General features: G+C 37.0%; 2 protein-coding genes across 5 annotated transcripts in view; one reads left to right on the forward strand and one right to left on the reverse strand.

Annotated features, from left to right (window-relative positions):
* Positions 1 to 594: 594 nt before the first annotated feature.
* On the forward strand, positions 595 to 8,106 carry LOC308697928 (melanoregulin). The gene is made up of 6 exons (XM_081377638.1): positions 595 to 728; positions 972 to 1,081; positions 1,575 to 1,737; positions 4,591 to 4,681; positions 4,768 to 4,931; positions 6,562 to 8,106. Exons 2-6 carry the CDS (start codon positions 987 to 989, stop codon positions 6,757 to 6,759), a joined length of 711 nt encoding a protein of 236 aa, XP_081233764.1. The 5' UTR covers positions 595 to 728; positions 972 to 986; the 3' UTR covers positions 6,760 to 8,106.
* Positions 8,107 to 9,184: 1,078 nt separating this feature from the next.
* The window catches only part of chd4a (chromodomain helicase DNA binding protein 4a), a 28,419-nt gene continuing 18,733 nt past the window's right edge, over positions 9,185 to 18,870 (reverse strand). For 2 of the 4 annotated variants that reach the window (XM_081377019.1, XM_081377017.1), the window contains exons 27-41: positions 17,691 to 17,868; positions 17,442 to 17,528; positions 17,244 to 17,335; positions 17,025 to 17,158; positions 16,205 to 16,349; positions 15,894 to 16,056; positions 15,218 to 15,318; positions 14,871 to 15,099; positions 14,684 to 14,746; positions 14,430 to 14,591; positions 13,655 to 13,763; positions 13,411 to 13,543; positions 12,368 to 12,563; positions 12,103 to 12,266; positions 9,185 to 9,442 (exon numbers count right to left, since the gene is read on the reverse strand). In XM_081377019.1, the coding sequence (XP_081233145.1) occupies positions 9,431 to 9,442; positions 12,103 to 12,266; positions 12,368 to 12,563; positions 13,411 to 13,543; positions 13,655 to 13,763; positions 14,430 to 14,591; positions 14,684 to 14,746; positions 14,871 to 15,099; positions 15,218 to 15,318; positions 15,894 to 16,056; positions 16,205 to 16,349; positions 17,025 to 17,158; positions 17,244 to 17,335; positions 17,442 to 17,528; positions 17,691 to 17,868 (1,968 nt within the window). In that variant the 3' untranslated portion in view covers positions 9,185 to 9,430. Of the gene's footprint in view, positions 9,443 to 12,102; positions 12,267 to 12,367; positions 12,564 to 13,410; positions 13,544 to 13,654; positions 13,764 to 14,429; positions 14,592 to 14,683; positions 14,747 to 14,870; positions 15,100 to 15,217; positions 15,319 to 15,893; positions 16,057 to 16,204; positions 16,350 to 17,024; positions 17,159 to 17,243; positions 17,336 to 17,441; positions 17,529 to 17,681; positions 17,869 to 18,870 lie in introns of all 4 variants that reach the window. The other 2 variants (XM_081377018.1, XM_081377016.1) reach the window with 1 other exon arrangement.

The following is an 18,870-nucleotide window of genomic DNA, read 5'->3' on the forward strand; positions in this document are numbered from 1 at the left end:
CAAAAATTTTAAACGCTGACTTGGCAGCTAACTGAAATGAGTCCAAGTTAAAGCACTAAAATGACATACTAAAAATAATTAAAAAAATAAAACTGAAAAATAAATTAAACCCGAAATAGTAATCGCATAGAAAAATAAAATGACAAAAGCACCTCAAATTACTAAATGAAAATGAAAACTGAAATAAAAGCTTCTTTCAAATTAGTAATAAAACTGTAATTAGTTCATAAAATAACACCAACCTGCTGTCATGTGCTTCTCAAGTCTGGTATTTACTGGTTTGATTCTTTTGCCAGTGAGTTTTCCCATGAAATGTGAGCTGGAGGTTTAGGATTATTGTTTTTTTTATAATAATATGAAGCAACTGTGCTATGTAGGCTAATCACTATTTTTCCTCCAAACCTGCTTCATTTTTACTGAAACAGTTTTAAAATCTTATGAAGTGCTGGTGTATGCAATCCAAAACTGAACTGTTGAAAACGTTCCCAGAGGTAAAAGTACATTTGTGTTTTGGGGCTGTTGGACGAGTGGCTTTATTTAGAGGTCTGTGATGGCCTCGGGTTACACGGCTCAGACTCATGACTAAACTGTGATGCTATTCATTCTAGAGAGTCGCTGAAATCTTTTAGTTGCTCTCTGGGCTCCAAAAGATGCTTCTCTTCTGAATAGGAGAAAACTGCGTTTAGACTTGAATTGATGGATTCAGCATTTTGCCAGCAGTTTCTTGGGTAAGTTACATCAAAACAATACATTACACAATTTTCATCTGAAATTACACGATAAATGATATTCTGAGGGACGAGGTTCACCTTGAACACCCCGGATAACTACAAATGACGCTGACAGCTTGAACAAAGGCAAAAACTCTCATGTTTTTATATTAATCCTCAGAAATCTCACCTTTATTCTCTTGGAGGGGTAGACGCTGTTTTACACTCATCTGGTGAACTTTTTCTTTCCCCATCTTCTAGTTTTGTATTTTGAGGATGGGTGCCGCCTTCAAGAGGTTCTGTGTGCGATTCTGCTGTTGCTGCTGCTGTGAGGATGATGATGATGAGGAAGAAAAGAGACCTTTACTAAGGTATTCAGGGGATGTGGGGTCGGTTTGTTTTTAAATCATGTCTGTCTGATAGTTTGAGTTCAGACCTGCTTTCTGTCTTAAAAATTGTATTTGTATTATTTTAAATAATAATAATTACTACTACCACTGCTACTAATAATTGTTTTTTAATAGAAATATCTTTGTGCTATAAAAACTGTGCTATAAGTTTAAACATACAGGTTTTCTCTTTAAAATTAGAACAGCTAACGTTAATGGTACAAACTCTTCAACAATATAACATGTTGTGGAAATAGTTTTTCATAAATGTTTAATTCATAACTCACGGTCCAACGTTCGTCTGCTTTCCCTTTGTTCCGACCAACAGTTGCCTGACAGAATGCTTATTGCTAACTACAAAATAATATCTAACACACTAATAACTTACAAATATTGACACTAAAATGTCTTCATGTGGCGAAAGAATTTGAACATTGTGTGTGTGTGTGTGTGTGTGTGTGTGTGTGTTTGTTAGTCACGACACGTTAGAATATTTTGAACGCGAGGCAAAAAGAAGGCGGGACCAAGAAACCAACCTGTGGAGTGAACCAGGAGACCCTTCCCACTCGGAGAGAGATGACGACCGCATTCTCTACAACCTGCTGCAGACCAGAGCCCAAACCCGACAAGGCTCTCATGTAAGACGGTAGAACTAACTCGCATTTAAATACGAGACGTGACTAATGCTGCGTTCAGGCCATTATTACCGTGAATAAAGCTCCTGGAATCGCTCTCGCGATACTTTGATGTCATACAGCGATCTGACTGTCTGCACAGCGCCGCTTCAAGTCGAACACACCTTACGGGAACAAGTCGTAGCTCTCAGTTGTAATTACTACAGTTGTAAGTTCTACAAACACGTGAATGGTTTTTACAGTTCAGAATCATTATGGTAATTACAACATGACGTGAACTCACGCTTTTCTGTCATTTTTTTAAATCACAGCTCAATCTGAATGGTACGAAACTGTGACTTTAATGGCATTAGCTTTTTTTTTTTTTTTTTTTAGCTTTATTTAGTTTGACAGGGACATTGTACATTAATAAAAACATTCCTGTAAATGTACCAGAATTAGCCAAAGGCTATTTTTCATCCGTAGTCCCTGGACAAGATGTTACAAGTCAACCTAAAGAAAATATGATTAAGAATACATAATAGAAAATTTAATAATTACACAATACAATAAAAATCTATTTAAACAATTTAAGATCAATTAAAAACAATGCAACAAAATACAAACAATAATAGGATGGCTAGCAGATATAAGATTCTAGTGTTGACAGATCTGAGTACTGATTAACCAATTCTTCAATTGAACCCTAAATAAAGCATATGTGTCTAGATCTCTTATAGTTGTCGGAATAGTATTCCATTCTTGTGCAGCTTTAACAGAAAAAGCAGACTGACTAAATTTACTTTGTCTAAGCGGTATGATACAGTCTTGTCTTAATGCACCTCTTGTAGAGCGATAATCAGTTGTTCTAATACGAACTAGCTGACCAAGAGGGGGAGAAGATAAACCATAAATAATTTTATACATCAAGCATACATTTGCGTACTTAATCATGTTTTCCCAACTCAATAAATTATATTTTTTCAGTATTGGACAATGATGAGAATATACCGATTTCTTATCAAAGACCTTAAGTGTACGTTTGTATAAGGACTCTAATGGTTTTAGAGTCACTGAACTCGCCTGAGACCAGGTGGTTAAACAGAAAGTTATGTGAGAGATAACCATAGAATACATAAACATCTTAGCTGCTTCTAATGACGTTATCTCTAGTAAGCTTAAAATTATAGAGATTAATCTTAACCTGCTTACAAACCTTTTTTACGTGAGCTTTAAATGTAAGTTTAGAATCAATCAGTATTCCCAGATATTTATATGGGAGTTTTAGAGTTTCACCCCTTCATTGCTGAGCACTTTTTTTTCTGCATCGTGGCCGATTTGTAGAGAATTTTTTTTTTTGTCGATTTCTCATTCATTCTTAACAGATTGTTTTAGGAATGTGAACACACAAAATTAGGAATGTGAACACACAAAAAAATGGAGCAGGCTAAGTGGTCATAAAAAAAACTTTTGCTCTTCAGTCATTGACTGACCATAGGAAATGAATTGGAAATTGACAAAAAAATGTGTGTGTACAATCTACAAATCGGCCACGATGCAGAAAAAAAACAATCTTTAATTTAATTTCTGTTGTATGCAGAAACAATGCATACAACAATGAAGGGGTGACACTCTTAAACATCAAGATTGCAAAACAGACACACCCACTCACACACACATACAAACACACTTATATATACACACACCAATGAATTATGAAAAAAAAAATCTGTTTAGAATTTTTTAAAAATCACAACTTCATCGGAATGTTACGAAACTTGGCGACTTTAATGGCATTAGGAATGTGAACACACACAAAAAATTGAGGGCATGATTTGAGCAGGCTAAGTGGTCATAAAAAAAAGTCACACTTTTGCTCCTCGGTCAAAAATGACCGACCAAAGGAAATGAATGGGAAATCGACAAAAAAAATTTTTCTCTACAAATCGCCCACGATGCAGAAAAAAAAGTGCTCAGCAATGAAGGGGTGAAACTCTAAAACATCAATAGTGAAAAACATAACATAATTAATAATTATAATATATATATGGGATAATTAATATATAATGTATATATTAATAATAATAAGCTATGATAAAGCTTATTAAGTAAAGTAAAATTTTTATTGAATTGTAATGTTACCTGGAACAAAATGCTTTCTCTGTATTCAGGTTTGACTGTAGTAATAATAATGCAAAATTGTGTACACTTCACATCAATTTTTATTTCTAAATTTCTGAATTTCTAAAAAACACATTCAAATCCACATCTTAAAAGTAAGTAATTTTGTCCAAAAAAAAACAAGCCTCTCCATAGACAGCTATACAGTGGTAACACCATGGAACAATGGTTTTCAATGGCAAAAATTAACCATAAATATTGCATAAATATTAATAAGTACCATCAAATCCTCTCAAAATAAAAAATATTATTGAACAAAAATAAATTGCATTGGTTTTACTGGGGTGGAGGAAGTTTCATTTTCAGGTGTCCGGTCACTTCTGACCGAGAAGATAACAAGAGCTACAGCCAAATGAGGAGCACCTGAGGGTTAAAAACAGATGTGATAGTATTTTGAAGTGTATCATTGGTAATCATTTTGAATAACTACTAAAAAAAATATGGTAAAACGACATGGCGTGAACTCACTTTAATAACAGATAATACACAAATAAGAACGGTTAAATAAAAATGATTTAGTCCCATTATTTGTCGCATTTGGACGATTTTAGAAGCATGAAGGTGTTTTTTTAAACTTTACAATATTTTCTTCTATCCCAACTTAGTATGTAGGGACAACTAAAGTAAAATATTTGTAGGTGTCATTTTTTAGTCTTGATGGTTGAGTTCAGTCCTGTCATGTCTTCTGTCCTGCAGGGTTACCGGCGTTTGAGCATCGACATCGAGGCCATGAGAGACATGAGAAGAGAGGTGCAAGATAAATGGAAGATGATCTTAGAGAATCTGGGTATAAGAGATTGTTTGAGAAATTTTGTTCAAATGATGTGCTAACAGGGACAGTCTGTCACTGAAAGGTTTGGTTGATTCTCTCAGGGTTCATGGCCGAAGCAGAGTCTCTGTTGAATGTGTCTGCCAGCGCCTCATACGACCGCATGAGAAACGCAGCGACCGCCCGCACTCTTCTACAGACCCTCTACACCGAAACATCCTTATTCAACAGGAACGAGCCTCCACCCGAGAGATACCTCTTCATCCTGGTGAGCATGTCACTGTAACTCGCCTCAAGTCTAAATCAGAAGGAAATATTGCAGTGTAATACTCGTCGATCAATGCAGTATATTTCTATTTAAAGGGAGGTGATTCAGGCATCAATTAAGGGGAATATAATTTATAAAAATATATATAATATAATTCTGAAAAAAATTAATATTTAAAAAACATTTTAAATTATGTAATATTTAGAATCATCTATGCCTATATCAACTGCACAACTTTCAGAAAGCATAAAAAAACTAAAAGATGAAAAAATATATATATTTCACCTTTGCTAAGTAAAAAAAGCATAGGTTAGCATCTTTTAATGAACACTGGATTTTAAAATTATATCTGGTAGTTGTCAGAGGGTAATGATGAAAAATCATTACTCTTTTATAGAGCATTTTATCTTAAAAGGGGGCTTGAATTGTTCTAATTTACATGCAATGCAAAATTTTTTTAAGAATTTTTTAAAAAAATAAATAAATAAATAACCCTTCCACTAAACTTTAGGTTCTGACATTTTATCAAAAAGATTTAAAAAAAAAATTTATTTAAAAGTTTCAGATAAACGGTAACATTTTACAGTAAGGTCCCATTAGTTAACGTTAGTTATACCATGGTCTGGGTGAATACTCGATTCTGATTGGCTGCAGGGTGTCCATTAAAAAGTGATATAGGACACCTAGTAAAGGAGTTCTGGTGAAACTGACTGTTTACCATTCGAAATTAATAAATAAATGCGCTGGCTACATCAGCTGTGAGTAACCATAGCAACAGGCAGTCAAAGTATCTATACAGACTATAAATCGAGCGGACTATAAATATCTCCGGTTGCTAAATAAACTGTCAGGCGTAACCAGGGAAACCAAGTTATTGTTTGTAAAACTTTAGATTTCGATTGTAAAACTAATTCAAATATAAACTAATGTTTTAAAAATGTGTTATTTGGCAAGTGACAATGGCATAAGCGGGTTAATGCCCTTCGAGGTGTCCATTGTCAGGTATTACACGCCTCGCCGTCGTCCATTAATACCTGACAATAGACACCTCGTCGGGCATTAACCCTTACTTAATGTATTAACTAACAATTATCAGCTCATTAATTGCTGTATTTATTCAAATATGTTAACGTTACTTAGACACAACTGTTCATTATTAGTTCATGTTAGCTCAGGTCCATTAAATAATACGAACACATACAACTTTAGATTTTAATAAGGTATTAGTAAATCTTATTAACATTAAGATCAATAAATGCATTAGAAGGATTTTTCATTGTTTGTTCATGTTAACAAATATAGTTAAGTTAAAAAATGGAAGCTTAACAGGTAAAAATAAATCATTGTTTTTAGATTATATTCAAATGTGTGCATGTTTATTATATTATAAACCAATTGCATAATTTAAAATGTCACATAGGAAGGTAATTGATAAATATATATTTTTTTTAAATGTAAATGTTTTTGTGTACATTTTTGCAAATGTTATGGAAATCTTTAGTACCTCCCTCCAGAGTATTCTCATATTGTGAACTGTCCCCAAAAATGCTGTCTGGTTACTAGGTTTTACCGTGAACATCAATCAAATCTTCTTCCCCTCTTTTCATACATATTACCATTTCGCATTCAGGACCGGCTTATTTATCTGGACGCTGCTGAGGATTTTGTGGCCAAGGCTCGTCGCTTCTACCCTCCTAGAGATGACGATGATGAAGACGAGAACCCCCTTGCGATAAATCTGCCTCTGTTGCTGTCCCGTATGAATCAGAACATCTCTGGAGGAGAGGATGAGGATGATGATGGGGGTGAGACAGGACCAGAGGACTGACACTGAGAGGATTTCATAATCAGTTAGAAGGATTTCTGGAGGTGCATCCCCATTGCCAGAAAAGTTGTGACATTGTGTAAAATGCAATAACATCAAGAATTTCTTTTTTTTTTTTGCAAATATAAACAAATTTTGATTTTGATGGCTGCAACACACTCCAAAAAAGTAGGGTCATGGTTTACCATTGTGCCAAATTTCATGAGATAATTGTCAAACAATTCAAAAATCAATGCAAGATTGCAACGGATTTAGGTCTTTCACCAACTACATAATATTGTGAAAAGATTCAGGGAATCCAGAGAAATCTCTGTCCGTGTAGGGCAAGGCAGGAGACCTCTGGTGAATGTGTGTGACCTTTGACCCCTCAGAAACTATCATGCTACTGTGTTAAATCTAGCCAGGTGGGCTCAGGAGTACTTTGGAAAACCGTTGTCACTTAACACAGTCTGACGCTGCATCAAAAACAGTGGAAATGTGTGTCAGATGAATCCATGTTTCAGCTTTCAAACAGAGATCGAGTTCTCAGTCCAAAAGACGAAAAGGAACTATCCAGACTTTCATCGGCCACAGGTGCAAATATAAACATCGGTCATGGTATGGAGGTGCATCAGTGCAAACGGCATGGGTGAGTTGCATATGTGTGAAGGTACCATTGATGCGGAGGTGTATATTGGGTTTGTACGGAGACATGTACTGCCATCAAGAGGACATCTTTCTTGGGAAGCAAGACAATGCCAGGCCTCATTCTGCAAGTGTTTTCATAGACACTCTCCTTCTGCAGTCCAGATCTGTCGCCTGTTGAAAATGTTCGGCCCATCATGAAAAGGAGAATCACACAACGACGACCACAGACTGTAGCAAATCCATTAAAAAATGCAGCCGTTAGAATCCTCAATTCCAATTAAAAGATGATGTGATGAACATGCTTTTTTCCCCAACCTTTTTCTGGAGTGTTGCAGCCATCCAATATATTAACAAAATACAACTAAGTTGGTCAGTCAAGACATTGGAAATCTTCCCTTTGTACTTTTGTACGATAAAGGTTCAAGTGAATTCGGTTAACGAATCAGATTCTTGATTTAATTGCATTTACGAAGTGTCCCAAACTTTCTGGAAATGGCATTGAAAATGGATTTGGACTGATTTCGGCACGGGTCAAGGTGGAAGATTCAATAGCACAGGTTAAATCATTAGACAAAGGCTTTCGTGAGAAAGGGGAGACTATTTTCAGAATCTTCAGAATAGCTGAAGAACTCACATCTTGTGTAATTATGAATTATGAGATCAGTAGGAGATTCAGGATTACTGAGGCATGATTATATTGTAAGTGTGTGATGGTGAAGTGAATTTGAATAAATAGAAAAGAAAGTTTTTCTCTTGAAATTTATGTCTGTGTTCTTTACATTGAATAATTGTTTGATGCATATTAAGGTTCTTCACCTCATCTTTGATGTCATGTGACCAAAACAAAACACATCTGGTGCCACATGTGAAAAAACCTACATAACTGGTGCCTAGAGTGAGGTTAAAGGAGAACTTCGGTCAATTTTAACATTGAGCTCATTTTTTTTTGTACATTTGGAGTGCTGTCAGTACAGAGAACAACGACAAAAATCGGTGTTGCCTACACCGTGTTATCCTCTTTTTAAAATTTGCACCCTGCTGACTTCAATGGGGCAAGTTTTAAACCTGCTTTTAGCCTCTTAACATCCTTGATGTGTCATTACAAGTGCACAGGTCATGGGAGCGATTCCTTCAGAGTGAACACGAGTGAATCTGACTGCAGTAGATGTGAAAGATATGAATAAAAGTGATGTTAATTCAGCCAGCGCACATACCTGTATTTACATCCTGTTTTCGGTCGAAGTCCATAGTAGTCGATTGTCGAGTTCACGCGCGTGATCATAGGTAACTAAACCTATGCGCGTGAACACGCATGCGAGTGGACAATTTTTGAATTAACAACTGATTCAATCATATTGTAAAACTGTTAAGATTATATATCGTTACAAATAGGAAAATGAAAAAGAAACATTTATTCTTGGCTTATTGTTTCACCAACAATTGGCTGATAGTGAAACTATATTGTTACCTTTGTTTGCAACTTTTCTATAATTAAAACTGTGAACAAGAGAAAACCTTAACATTTTAACAAAAATACATGCGCTCACTGTGCTGGAAATAATTTAGGATTATTAAAAAAGAATTCAATACATTTTGGACATTCATTGGCGTTCTATTCTGTTCATCTTTAAAAAATGGGATGTTTATATTATTTATTTTTGATAGTTTAGTCCTCTAAAATGATCCAGTTTAATGGCCTGTAGATTTACTGACTGCCTAAATTTGATTGGTGAACCGTAACGACACCGTTGCTTTAGTGGCTGGCAAAGCAGAAAAATACACAATAATATCTACAAATAAAATGATTTAAAGAAACGGTAACCTTTTTATTGAACATTTTTATTGAGGTCCCAAAAACCATCATCAACAATATTATGTAAACAATATTAATTAGGAAAATAATAAAAAACAACAGCTCAAATTTCCACAGCCCCCAGGGTTGAGCGGACAGTACGAGGGAGTGGATTCAAGCTAAGACGAGATATCATGTGCAATCAGGAATGTAGACATGGTGTGTGGCGCTCTGAGGACTGGAGTCTGCTGAGGGCTACTGCTGGACCTGCCAACATCATCAGAGAAACAACACTTAATAAGAGACACAACTGAACGGGAAATCTGCAGGATGTCTATTTGAATGGACATGCTTTTGATCACTTAAATTCACGAAGTCTCTAAGACAATGTGAAAGTCATTTTGTTCTGGAGCTGGTATAGGTTTTCTGTACTTGATGTCACCGTCTATCATTAATGTATAAGGTTAGACGTGACACAGAGCTAAATTTAGACATTGCACAACATATGTCAACAGTTTAATGAGGGAAAAAAAGACTAGCTCCTGTGCTTTCACAGTGGATAAGAGGCATGACCGCATGTTTTACTTTGAAAACACGACCTAATTCACAACATGTCAAGTTTGTTTTTCCATAATCGATTTAGAAAGTGAATGATTTCTGGGAAAACCTTAGTGGTTACTCTTTTGCAGACTTAATATGTAACCGAGTGCATGTCTAACTGAATATAGAAATATAGCCTTGTAAGGATTATGGATGAAGTTATTTTTTTAACTAACAACTATTTTTTGTATTACATTTTTTTTTTTTAAATCTTTCTTCATTTAATTGTATTTTTATTTAGTTGTTTGTATCTTTACTTAATTGTATTCGTCTACTATCTTAGAAAATATACATTCAGTGTGTATATATTATGTATAAAAATATATAACGATATATTGGCCGATAAATCTAAATCAAATTTTATATAATTTTTGAGAGCCTGATTACAAAAACAAAACTCTCACCAATAAATCCATGTCCTAAGCACACAATAATAATGATCTGATTATAATTTTATGTAGCCTATATGAAAGACTTGTGCTGCACATGTGCTGTATTTTCTTTTTTATAGTAATTTCAATCATATTTCAAGCAATTCAAAACCATCATGGTGAACAGTGTGCAATGCATCTGAATGTCTCAGCTGAAGGAACTTATTAGCTGTCTACTATTACATGAAATGGCATTACTTATTAAATGCATATATAAATAAATTAAAATACATGTTATATAAATTATATATATATATATATATATATATATATATTTATATATAGTGGGGGAAATAATTATTTGATCCCCTGCTGATTTTGTAAGTTTGCCCACAAAGAAATGAAGGGTCTATAATTTGTACGGATAGAGACAGAATATCAACCAAAAAAAATCCAGAAAACATATTATATAAAGGTTATAAATTGATTAGCATTTGATCGTGTAAAATAAGTATTTGATCCCCTACCAACTGGCAAAAATTCTGCCTCCCACAGATTGGTTATGTGGAACACAGATAAGCCCTGTCACTTTAAGAAAGTACTCCTAATGTCAGCTCGTAATGTGTATAAAAGAAACCTGTCCACAGAATCTGTATTGACCAAACAGTTGTCAAAGGACATCAGGGACAAGATTGTAGACCTGCACAAGGCTGGAATGGGCTACAAGACCATCAGCAACAAGCTTGCTAAGAAGGAGACAACTGTTGGTGCCATTATTCGGAAATGGAAGAAATACAAAATAACGCCCTCTCTCTGGAGCTCCATGCAAGATCTCGCCTCATGGGGTACGGATGATCATGAGAAAGGTGAGGGATCAGCCCAGAACTACACAGGAGAAGCTTGTTAATGATCTCAAGGCAGTTGGGACCACAGTCACCAAGCAAACCATTGGTAACACACTACGCCGCAATGGATTGAAATCCTGCGTCCCCGGCAAGATCCTCCCGCTCAAGAAGGCACATGTACAGGCCCGTCTGAAGTTTGCCAATGAACATCTAATGATTCAGAGATGGCTTGGGAGAAAGTGCTCTGGTCAGATGAGACCAAAATTTTGCTCTTTGGCATCAACTCAACTCGTCGTGTTTGGAGGGAGAGAAATGCTGACTATGACCCCAAGAACACCATCCCTACAGTCAAGCACGGAGGAGGAAACACCATGCTCTGGGGCTGTTTCTCTGCTACGGGTACAGGACGACTTCACTGTATTGAGGGGCTGATGGGCGGGGCCATGTACCGTAAAATCTTGGACGAGAACCTCCTTCCCTCAGCCAGAACACTGAAGATGGGTCGTGGATGGGACTTCCGGCATGAAAATGACCCAAAACATACCGCCAAGGCAACAAAGGAGTGACTCAAGAAGAAGCACATTAAGGTCTTGGAGTGGCCTAACCAGTCTACAGAGCTTAATCCTACTGAAAATCTGTGGAGGAAGCTGAAACTTCCGAGTTGCAAAGCGAAAGCCAAGAAAAGATTTAGAGAGGATCTGTAAAGAGGAATGGACCAAAATCCTTCCTGAGATGTGTGCAAACCTCATGACCAACTACAAGAAATGTCTTACCTCTGTGCTTGCCAACAAGGGTTTCTCCACCAAGTACTAAATAATGGTTTGCTTGGGGATCAAATGCTTATTTCACTCACTGACATGCAAATCAATTTATAACCCATATACAATGTGTTTTTTTGGTTGATATTCTGTCCTATCCGTTAAAATAAACCTACCATAAAAATTATAGACCCTTCATTTCTTAGTAACTTACAAAATCATCAGGGGATCAAATAATTATTCCCCCTACTGTGTATATATGGGTTGCTAATAAAATAAGTTTTCAAAATACTAATGCAGACTATAAAAACATATAGCATAAATCATAGCAGTACAGGTAGGTGTTGGCATACCTGCTGAGACTGTGTGTCTGGTCCTCTGCTGGCCAAACGACTGAGAATGTTTCTTTCGGACATCTGCAGCCTCACGGCAACAGGCGGTATCCTGGCGATGGTCGCTGGGAGACGGGTGACATCTGCTTTCATGTCACTTAGCAACTCCTCCAGCTGTTTTAGTACTGTCAGAAACAAATACAAAGACGCAGTGAGTGTGTGTCGTCTTCTGTAACGCATCACACTCTGGAATTAAATTAAAATAACATGAGCTAACATGAAGTACCTTTATGTAGGACGGCGTTGGCAGGTTTGTTTCCGGACATGGATTCCTTGCTCAGGTGCTGGTGGGACTCGGCCAGACACTCCACTTCACTGAAGCGTGTGTTGAGAGCCATGGAGGGGTGAGAGGGGTCTTCAGTCATGTTGAGATACGCAGCTCTGCGCAGCTGTTCTTCAATCACCAGAGCCTGCTCAAGCAACTACATGAGACATCGACAAATTGTTACTAAGGCTACGTTCACATGGTCAGTCCAAATCAGATTATTTGTGTATCCCATTATGGAATCTGATCTAAAATTTAGTGTCCACATTGTGTATCGCAACAGTTCAGATCCGATTTGTGTGTCCATGTTCCATTTTTTCCGGAATATCTGCATTGGTTTCTATGGCAATGATGTTGCGTTGGTAGGTATACACATCAACAACAACTTCAGCACGGAGGGGTTTGCAATACAGATGTTGTCTTATTTATAACATGACAATGCTTAACTGGAACCGTAAGAGGCTTGTATACGTGGATTTATTCGTCTCCGCTGGTTTCAAATCATGTCTCCGTTTTACTGTCATTTTCTGCTCATCCAGCACTTTGCAACAACACAGCATTGTTTCTGTCAGACGTTTACGTTTTACATGGCGTGAGAAAGTCCCAAACCAAGCGAAATCCAATCAGAGCAGTCGGACCGAAACAAATTTCCAGAAAACTGATTTGAATAGGATTTAAAACCATATATGAATGTAGCTTGAAATGGATTTGTAGAAATTGCATTTCATGTGACACTTTGTCGTTCACACATGCTAAATCTGATCGGATTTCAACCGGATATACACAAAAATCAGATTTGGACTGACAGTCTGAAAGAGTCCCATAGGACCGAGGCAGATTCATTTAGGCAGATTCATAGAAATGCATAATTCCGAGTCCGAAGATGTGAACAGAATATCACAGGTAGTCATCTCGTAATTACAACATGATGTGAACACAGCATATCTCATATATCTTGACTTGTATGCAACAACAACAAAAAAGATTGATTCCTTTCATTATACCTTGAATCTCCTAGCCAAAAACTTGTTCTTGATCTCCAGGAAGTTTCCTCTGTTGATCTCTCCCTTGAAGGGTTCATTGAGAATGGCAAATCTGACGTCATTCTGAATATCTTGCCAACGAGCATAACCGTGTCTGATACGGTGAGTTAAGGTAGATTTCATATTCAGCGTTTCATTGAACAAACGTAAAACACACTGACACATGTGCACATACACTGAAAGCAGCGGGGTTTTTTAAGGATACTGTATGATGCCAGCAAGTAGCCAGTAGTCATGGCGACGATGCCAGATCTCATTGGTCTTCTTGGTGACGGTAGCGGCTCGCTCCTCATTCTGCCACAGTGAGTGTAATTCTGTGAGAAAGAAAGAGAATTAGTACAAATGCACAAATATGTACAATATAAGAGACAAAGCAACAAAACATAAAATGTACTAAAAATATACTAACTGATAAAAAAAAAAAATTGTAGATACTGAAATTCAGTTCAAACTGTATTTTTGTTACAACAAAAAAATTTGATATTGTCCATTACAGATATATTATGCACTTTAAATAATATATATAAATAAAAATTACCCCAAAGCAAAAGTAAGATAAGTCTTCATAGCTTGTCAAGGTCCCATGTTTTTTGGATCATAATGGCTTATAGTAACCTGGTTAAAACCAGACCATTCTCAGTAGTAACTGAGTTATGGTCTGGCAAAGCTTCATTAATAACTAATTTCCAAAGGGGCGTCACCAACGGACGTCGCTCAAATGCCTCTGGGCGCAATTGGATAGACCTAAAACCAATCAGAGCAATCGTCATCGTGTAAAGCCCGCCTCAACGTTTCTGATTGGTGCTTCGATTTGGACGGATTAGAAATCGGCTTGAATGGGCTCTTTGCCAGACTACTTGCAGAGCAAATCTAAATTTGCCAGATGTTTGTCTGGGTTTTCCCAGGCTAGGCTTATAGCTTAAAAGAAGTACAAAACCTGAGAAGAATTTCTGAAACAAACACTCAACAGGAGATCTTACCGGTAAACCCTCCATCTGCAATGTTGAACATGAACCGTGTTTTGGCTTTCTTCCTCTCTTCAGCACCTGCTGCTGCTGCTGCTGCGCTGTCTTTGGCACTTTCTCCGTTCTGTAGTTTTCCCGCTTCCTCCGTCTTACCAGATTCCTTCTCATCCTTCTGACCTGGAGCGAAACGAACGACACAAGTTAGTAAAGCGGGAGGGGGAAATCAATAAACTACATAATCATGTCAAATCTAATCAGGTGGTACAGACCTTTCTTCTCATCTGTAACAGGGGTAGTGTCCATCTTTTCAGGTTCATCATCCTTCTTTTCTCCTGAAAGGACGTATGAACAGAAATTAGCCACTGCATGTTTGGATTTTAAGATTTTTGATCCGGTTCAACCTTGAGATTCCACATTATTAAAGTTTAATGGTTTGTGAATGCCATTTCTGTTCACCTTTGTTGTCTGAAGTTTCCTTCTCAGCCTCAGATCCTTTGGGCTTGGTGTCTTCGGTCTTCTCATCAGCTTCTCCAGACTTCCCTTTCTCCTCTTCTTTCTCAACTTGATTCCCATCAGCCTTATCTGCCTCTGAAGAAGATTCAGACGTCTTTTCCTTCTCTTCTTTGTCTTTTACTTTCTCTTCAGGAGCAGAGGAAGCTTCATCTTCATCCGGAATGGCAATGACCTTTTGATAAAGAAACAGAACCACCTCATTAATAACCAAAATCAACTAAAGTCACATGGTTAAAACACTGAAAATTAATCAGAGATCCACAGAGTTTGTTGCATAAGCTGACACTCACTTCTTTGTCTTTATTTTCACTGGCCTCCTTCTCACCGTCTCCATTTTTCACCTTTTCTTTTTCAGTGTCTTTTCCACCATCTTCTGCTTTGGAAACACCATCTGTAGAACAAACACATAAAAAGGTTTAATATTTGGACTGCAATATTTGCAGCAATAGCTCACAAAAATAATTAATTTTAATGCTGTGTCAGCAGCTGAGGCTATTTTCATGGCAAGAGCTGTTGTACATTTTCTACCAGTTAACAAGGAGATGTATAAATACAATAAAATAAAACCAAACAATAGAAAAACACAATAAATTAAATTTACACAAGATGTTTTATTATGATAAAAACTCTAAGGACTTGTTCAGTAATATCCTTGCAGAAAAGTTTTAAAGTCAGCATGAAATTTGTTTTAGGGCGGGACTTGATTTTTGGGAATTAATTGGATGGTTAAATGGTTGTGGTTTGCTATTGGTCGATCTCTTGTGAGAAAAATAAAGAACATGCATTAAATTGGACCTTCACCCTTCAGTAGAAACGCATGCGTCAGTCTAATCTAGAATATACCAAACATCTGGTGGACACCACTTGACAAAATCTTGTTTTGAAAGGGAATGAATGTCTGCTGCAGATTTTAGGATAGATTTCTCACAAACAGGAAGTAGATGAGCGAGCTGAGGAATGCAGTACCTGGAGCAGGAGTGTTCGGCTGAGTGTCCGCTGGAGTGCCAGTAGAGGGCGTTTTGCTGGGGGAGTCGGGCTGGCTGCCGGTGGTGGACACGGTTTTATTCTCGTTCAACTCCATCATCCAGGGCATGGACCACTGACCGTTTACATGCTCGAACTCTTGCACCTGAAAACAGACGTTATCCAAATGCTCACAATTAGACAACTGCAAAAATTTGATTCCGCTTTCACGCATCTTGGAATTTTTCATATGAACTATTTATGTGAACTCATTTGTATTGCATTTTAACTACAATAACGCATTACTAACTTACCTTCTTTCGGATCAACGACATCACACCAATACGAGTAAGGACGTGTTGCCGTGACAGTCCCTCCCGAGGAACGCCATCGGCAAAGCTTTCAGCACCATCCGCACCAGGCTCACACAAGTGCCGCATAAAGAGAGAGACGTAAGCCCTGACAGAAAGAGAAACCAGTTTATAGATCCTGATACACCAAAGATACGAGTTTATGGTGAGCCTTTTCGCTTACAAGTGTTTCAAAGAAAACATTAGAGTTCTTTTGATGTTTATAACCTAAAATACATATATTTAGTTATCTAGTAGTAATTTAGCAAATATTTTTTCATATAAGCGACTGTTCAAAAGTTTGGGGTCGGTAAGATTTGTCAAATGTTTTTTGAAAGAAGTCTACTCACACCAAGACTATTTATTTGATCAAAAACACAGCAAAATTGTGAAATATTAAAATAGAAAGCAGTTATTTTAAATAGTAATGATATATTTTAAAATACAATTTATTCCTGTGCTGGAAAAGCTGAATTTTCAGCAGCCATTATTTCAGTCTTCAGTGTCACATGATCCTTTAGAAATCATTCAAGAAACAAACTTAGGATAACAGATCAGTAAAAAAAAACAAAAAAACCTTAATTGGCCCCAATACCGATCCTTGAGATCGGGGGTGCATTTCACAAACGTATCGCTAGCCAACAATGGTCGCAAGTTCCGCTAAATTATGTGAATAACGACGGAGCTTGCGACCATAGTTGGCTTTGGGAAACGCACCTCATCTAGGGACATCTATAATGATAAATATATTGAAACTAGAACGACTAAATGAGCTAAAACTCACTTGAACTCCTTCTCTGATTTGCCACGCAAGTCTCTGACCAGCCACTGGGTTGTGAAGGCGTCCTGAGGCGGCATCCCATAACGCATCACTGCGTTCAGGAAGGCCTTCCTCTGACGAGCGTTGAAACCCAACACCTGTCAAATCAAGATGTTTTAGTAAAGTGCAACTCAAAATACATGCGTTTAAGAAAACAAAAATCCCAGATTATTTTTCCCTCACCTCAATGTTGCCGCTCACTCTGGCCAGCAGGGGGGGCAGGGGTTTGTCTTTGTCGTTTCTGAGGCCTTTCCTGTTGGGTCGCCGTGAATTGGCTGCAAGCAGACAACAAAAATTGTGCTCAGAAAAAGGTGTAAACATTTTTAAATCTTTTATGCATTTCTAAATTCCTATCTTTACTTATCGTCATGCTCGTCTCACCTTCTGATCGTTCGTCAAAGTCCTCATCTCCTTCCTCTGAAGCAACGGAATAATCTGATTGGCCATCAGATTGATCATCCTGCCAGTCTGAAACAGAGCAAGAAAGATGATTAACATTTAAACAATTGTAAGGAATTGAAAACGTTATTTTAAGTTTATATTAACTTGAACAAAATGCCAAGTATGGTTTATAGTTTAGTTTTGATTATGAAGAGTTGTAAAAGTTTTGTCAATCCTTACGTCTCTTACCTCGGTCCTCCTGGGACCCGTCATTGTAGTTGACCTGTTTGCGGATTCGTTTGCCCTTGCCCAGATTACGAGCCAAATCCTCCTGCTGCTGCTCATAGTGGTGTCGGAGCAGCTTCTCCCAGTAATCTGGATCCACACTTTCCTCCTGCTTAATGATCTCCCTCTGAACTTCCTCTTCCTAAGAGAGAAGACAAGAAAGAACAGTGAATAAGAGCAAAATATGGCAAAAGTGAGATACATAAGCGTATTAATGAAGTTATATGCCAATCAGTCAGTACGGGACATGAATAAACCACAGCTTGATGTGACATATCACTTGTGTCAACTATGGCTGCACGATTTGGTGAAAAAATAAAATTGCACCTTTTCTGATAAAACTTGTGATAAAATGTGATATTTTCTATTGTTTTAATTATTATTATTATTATTATTACAAAGTAAAAATAAGCTAAACTATTGTAATACCTTACTAGTGTAACATTACTACTATACTAGCATCATATTATTACCTTTAAAATAAGGTATTAATATTGTAAATTGAGTATTTAAGAAAAAAATGACAGTATACTAAAATTACAAAACTAATATTTAAGGCCGTTTTTAAACATTAAACCAAGTTGTATTACTATTATAATATTTCACTGTATGATGAAAAGTATTTAAAATAAAATAATTGAGAATTTATGTTTTTTGTATTTTACAGTACAACTGTGAAATTACAATACATATAAAACTGTCTTAAAGGTGCTGTATGTAACTTTTTTTATAAAATGAATCCTTTTTTTATTGCCCGTCTGTGAAGGGGTTGTAATCACACATTACATTGATCCACTTTTCGTGTTTTGCTATTACCTCTGAAGGCCAGTATTCCTATTTTTATGTGAAGTCTCCGGGTCGGATTTTCTGCGAAATCCACCGGATGTGACGTGCATGCGCGCTCCCGAGCCTACAGTCTATTGCAACTGCACTGCAGCTAACGACATGGAGTCTGATAACACCAAAAAACGACCTGCCTCCAGCACAACACAGACTCCAACACAAACTCCAAAAAAAAAAAAAAATATATATATATATATATATATATCTGCTGAAGCTCGTCAGGCCAAACGTCAATCGGATCGACTCAGGACGAAAACACGGATCAACATCGGCAGAGCGTTTGAATTGTGGAGAGACCTCC

The sequence above is a fragment of the Scardinius erythrophthalmus genome (genome assembly GCF_964197995.2).
Source record: "Scardinius erythrophthalmus genome assembly, chromosome: 10".
Lineage (NCBI taxonomy): Eukaryota > Metazoa > Chordata > Actinopteri > Cypriniformes > Leuciscidae > Scardinius > Scardinius erythrophthalmus.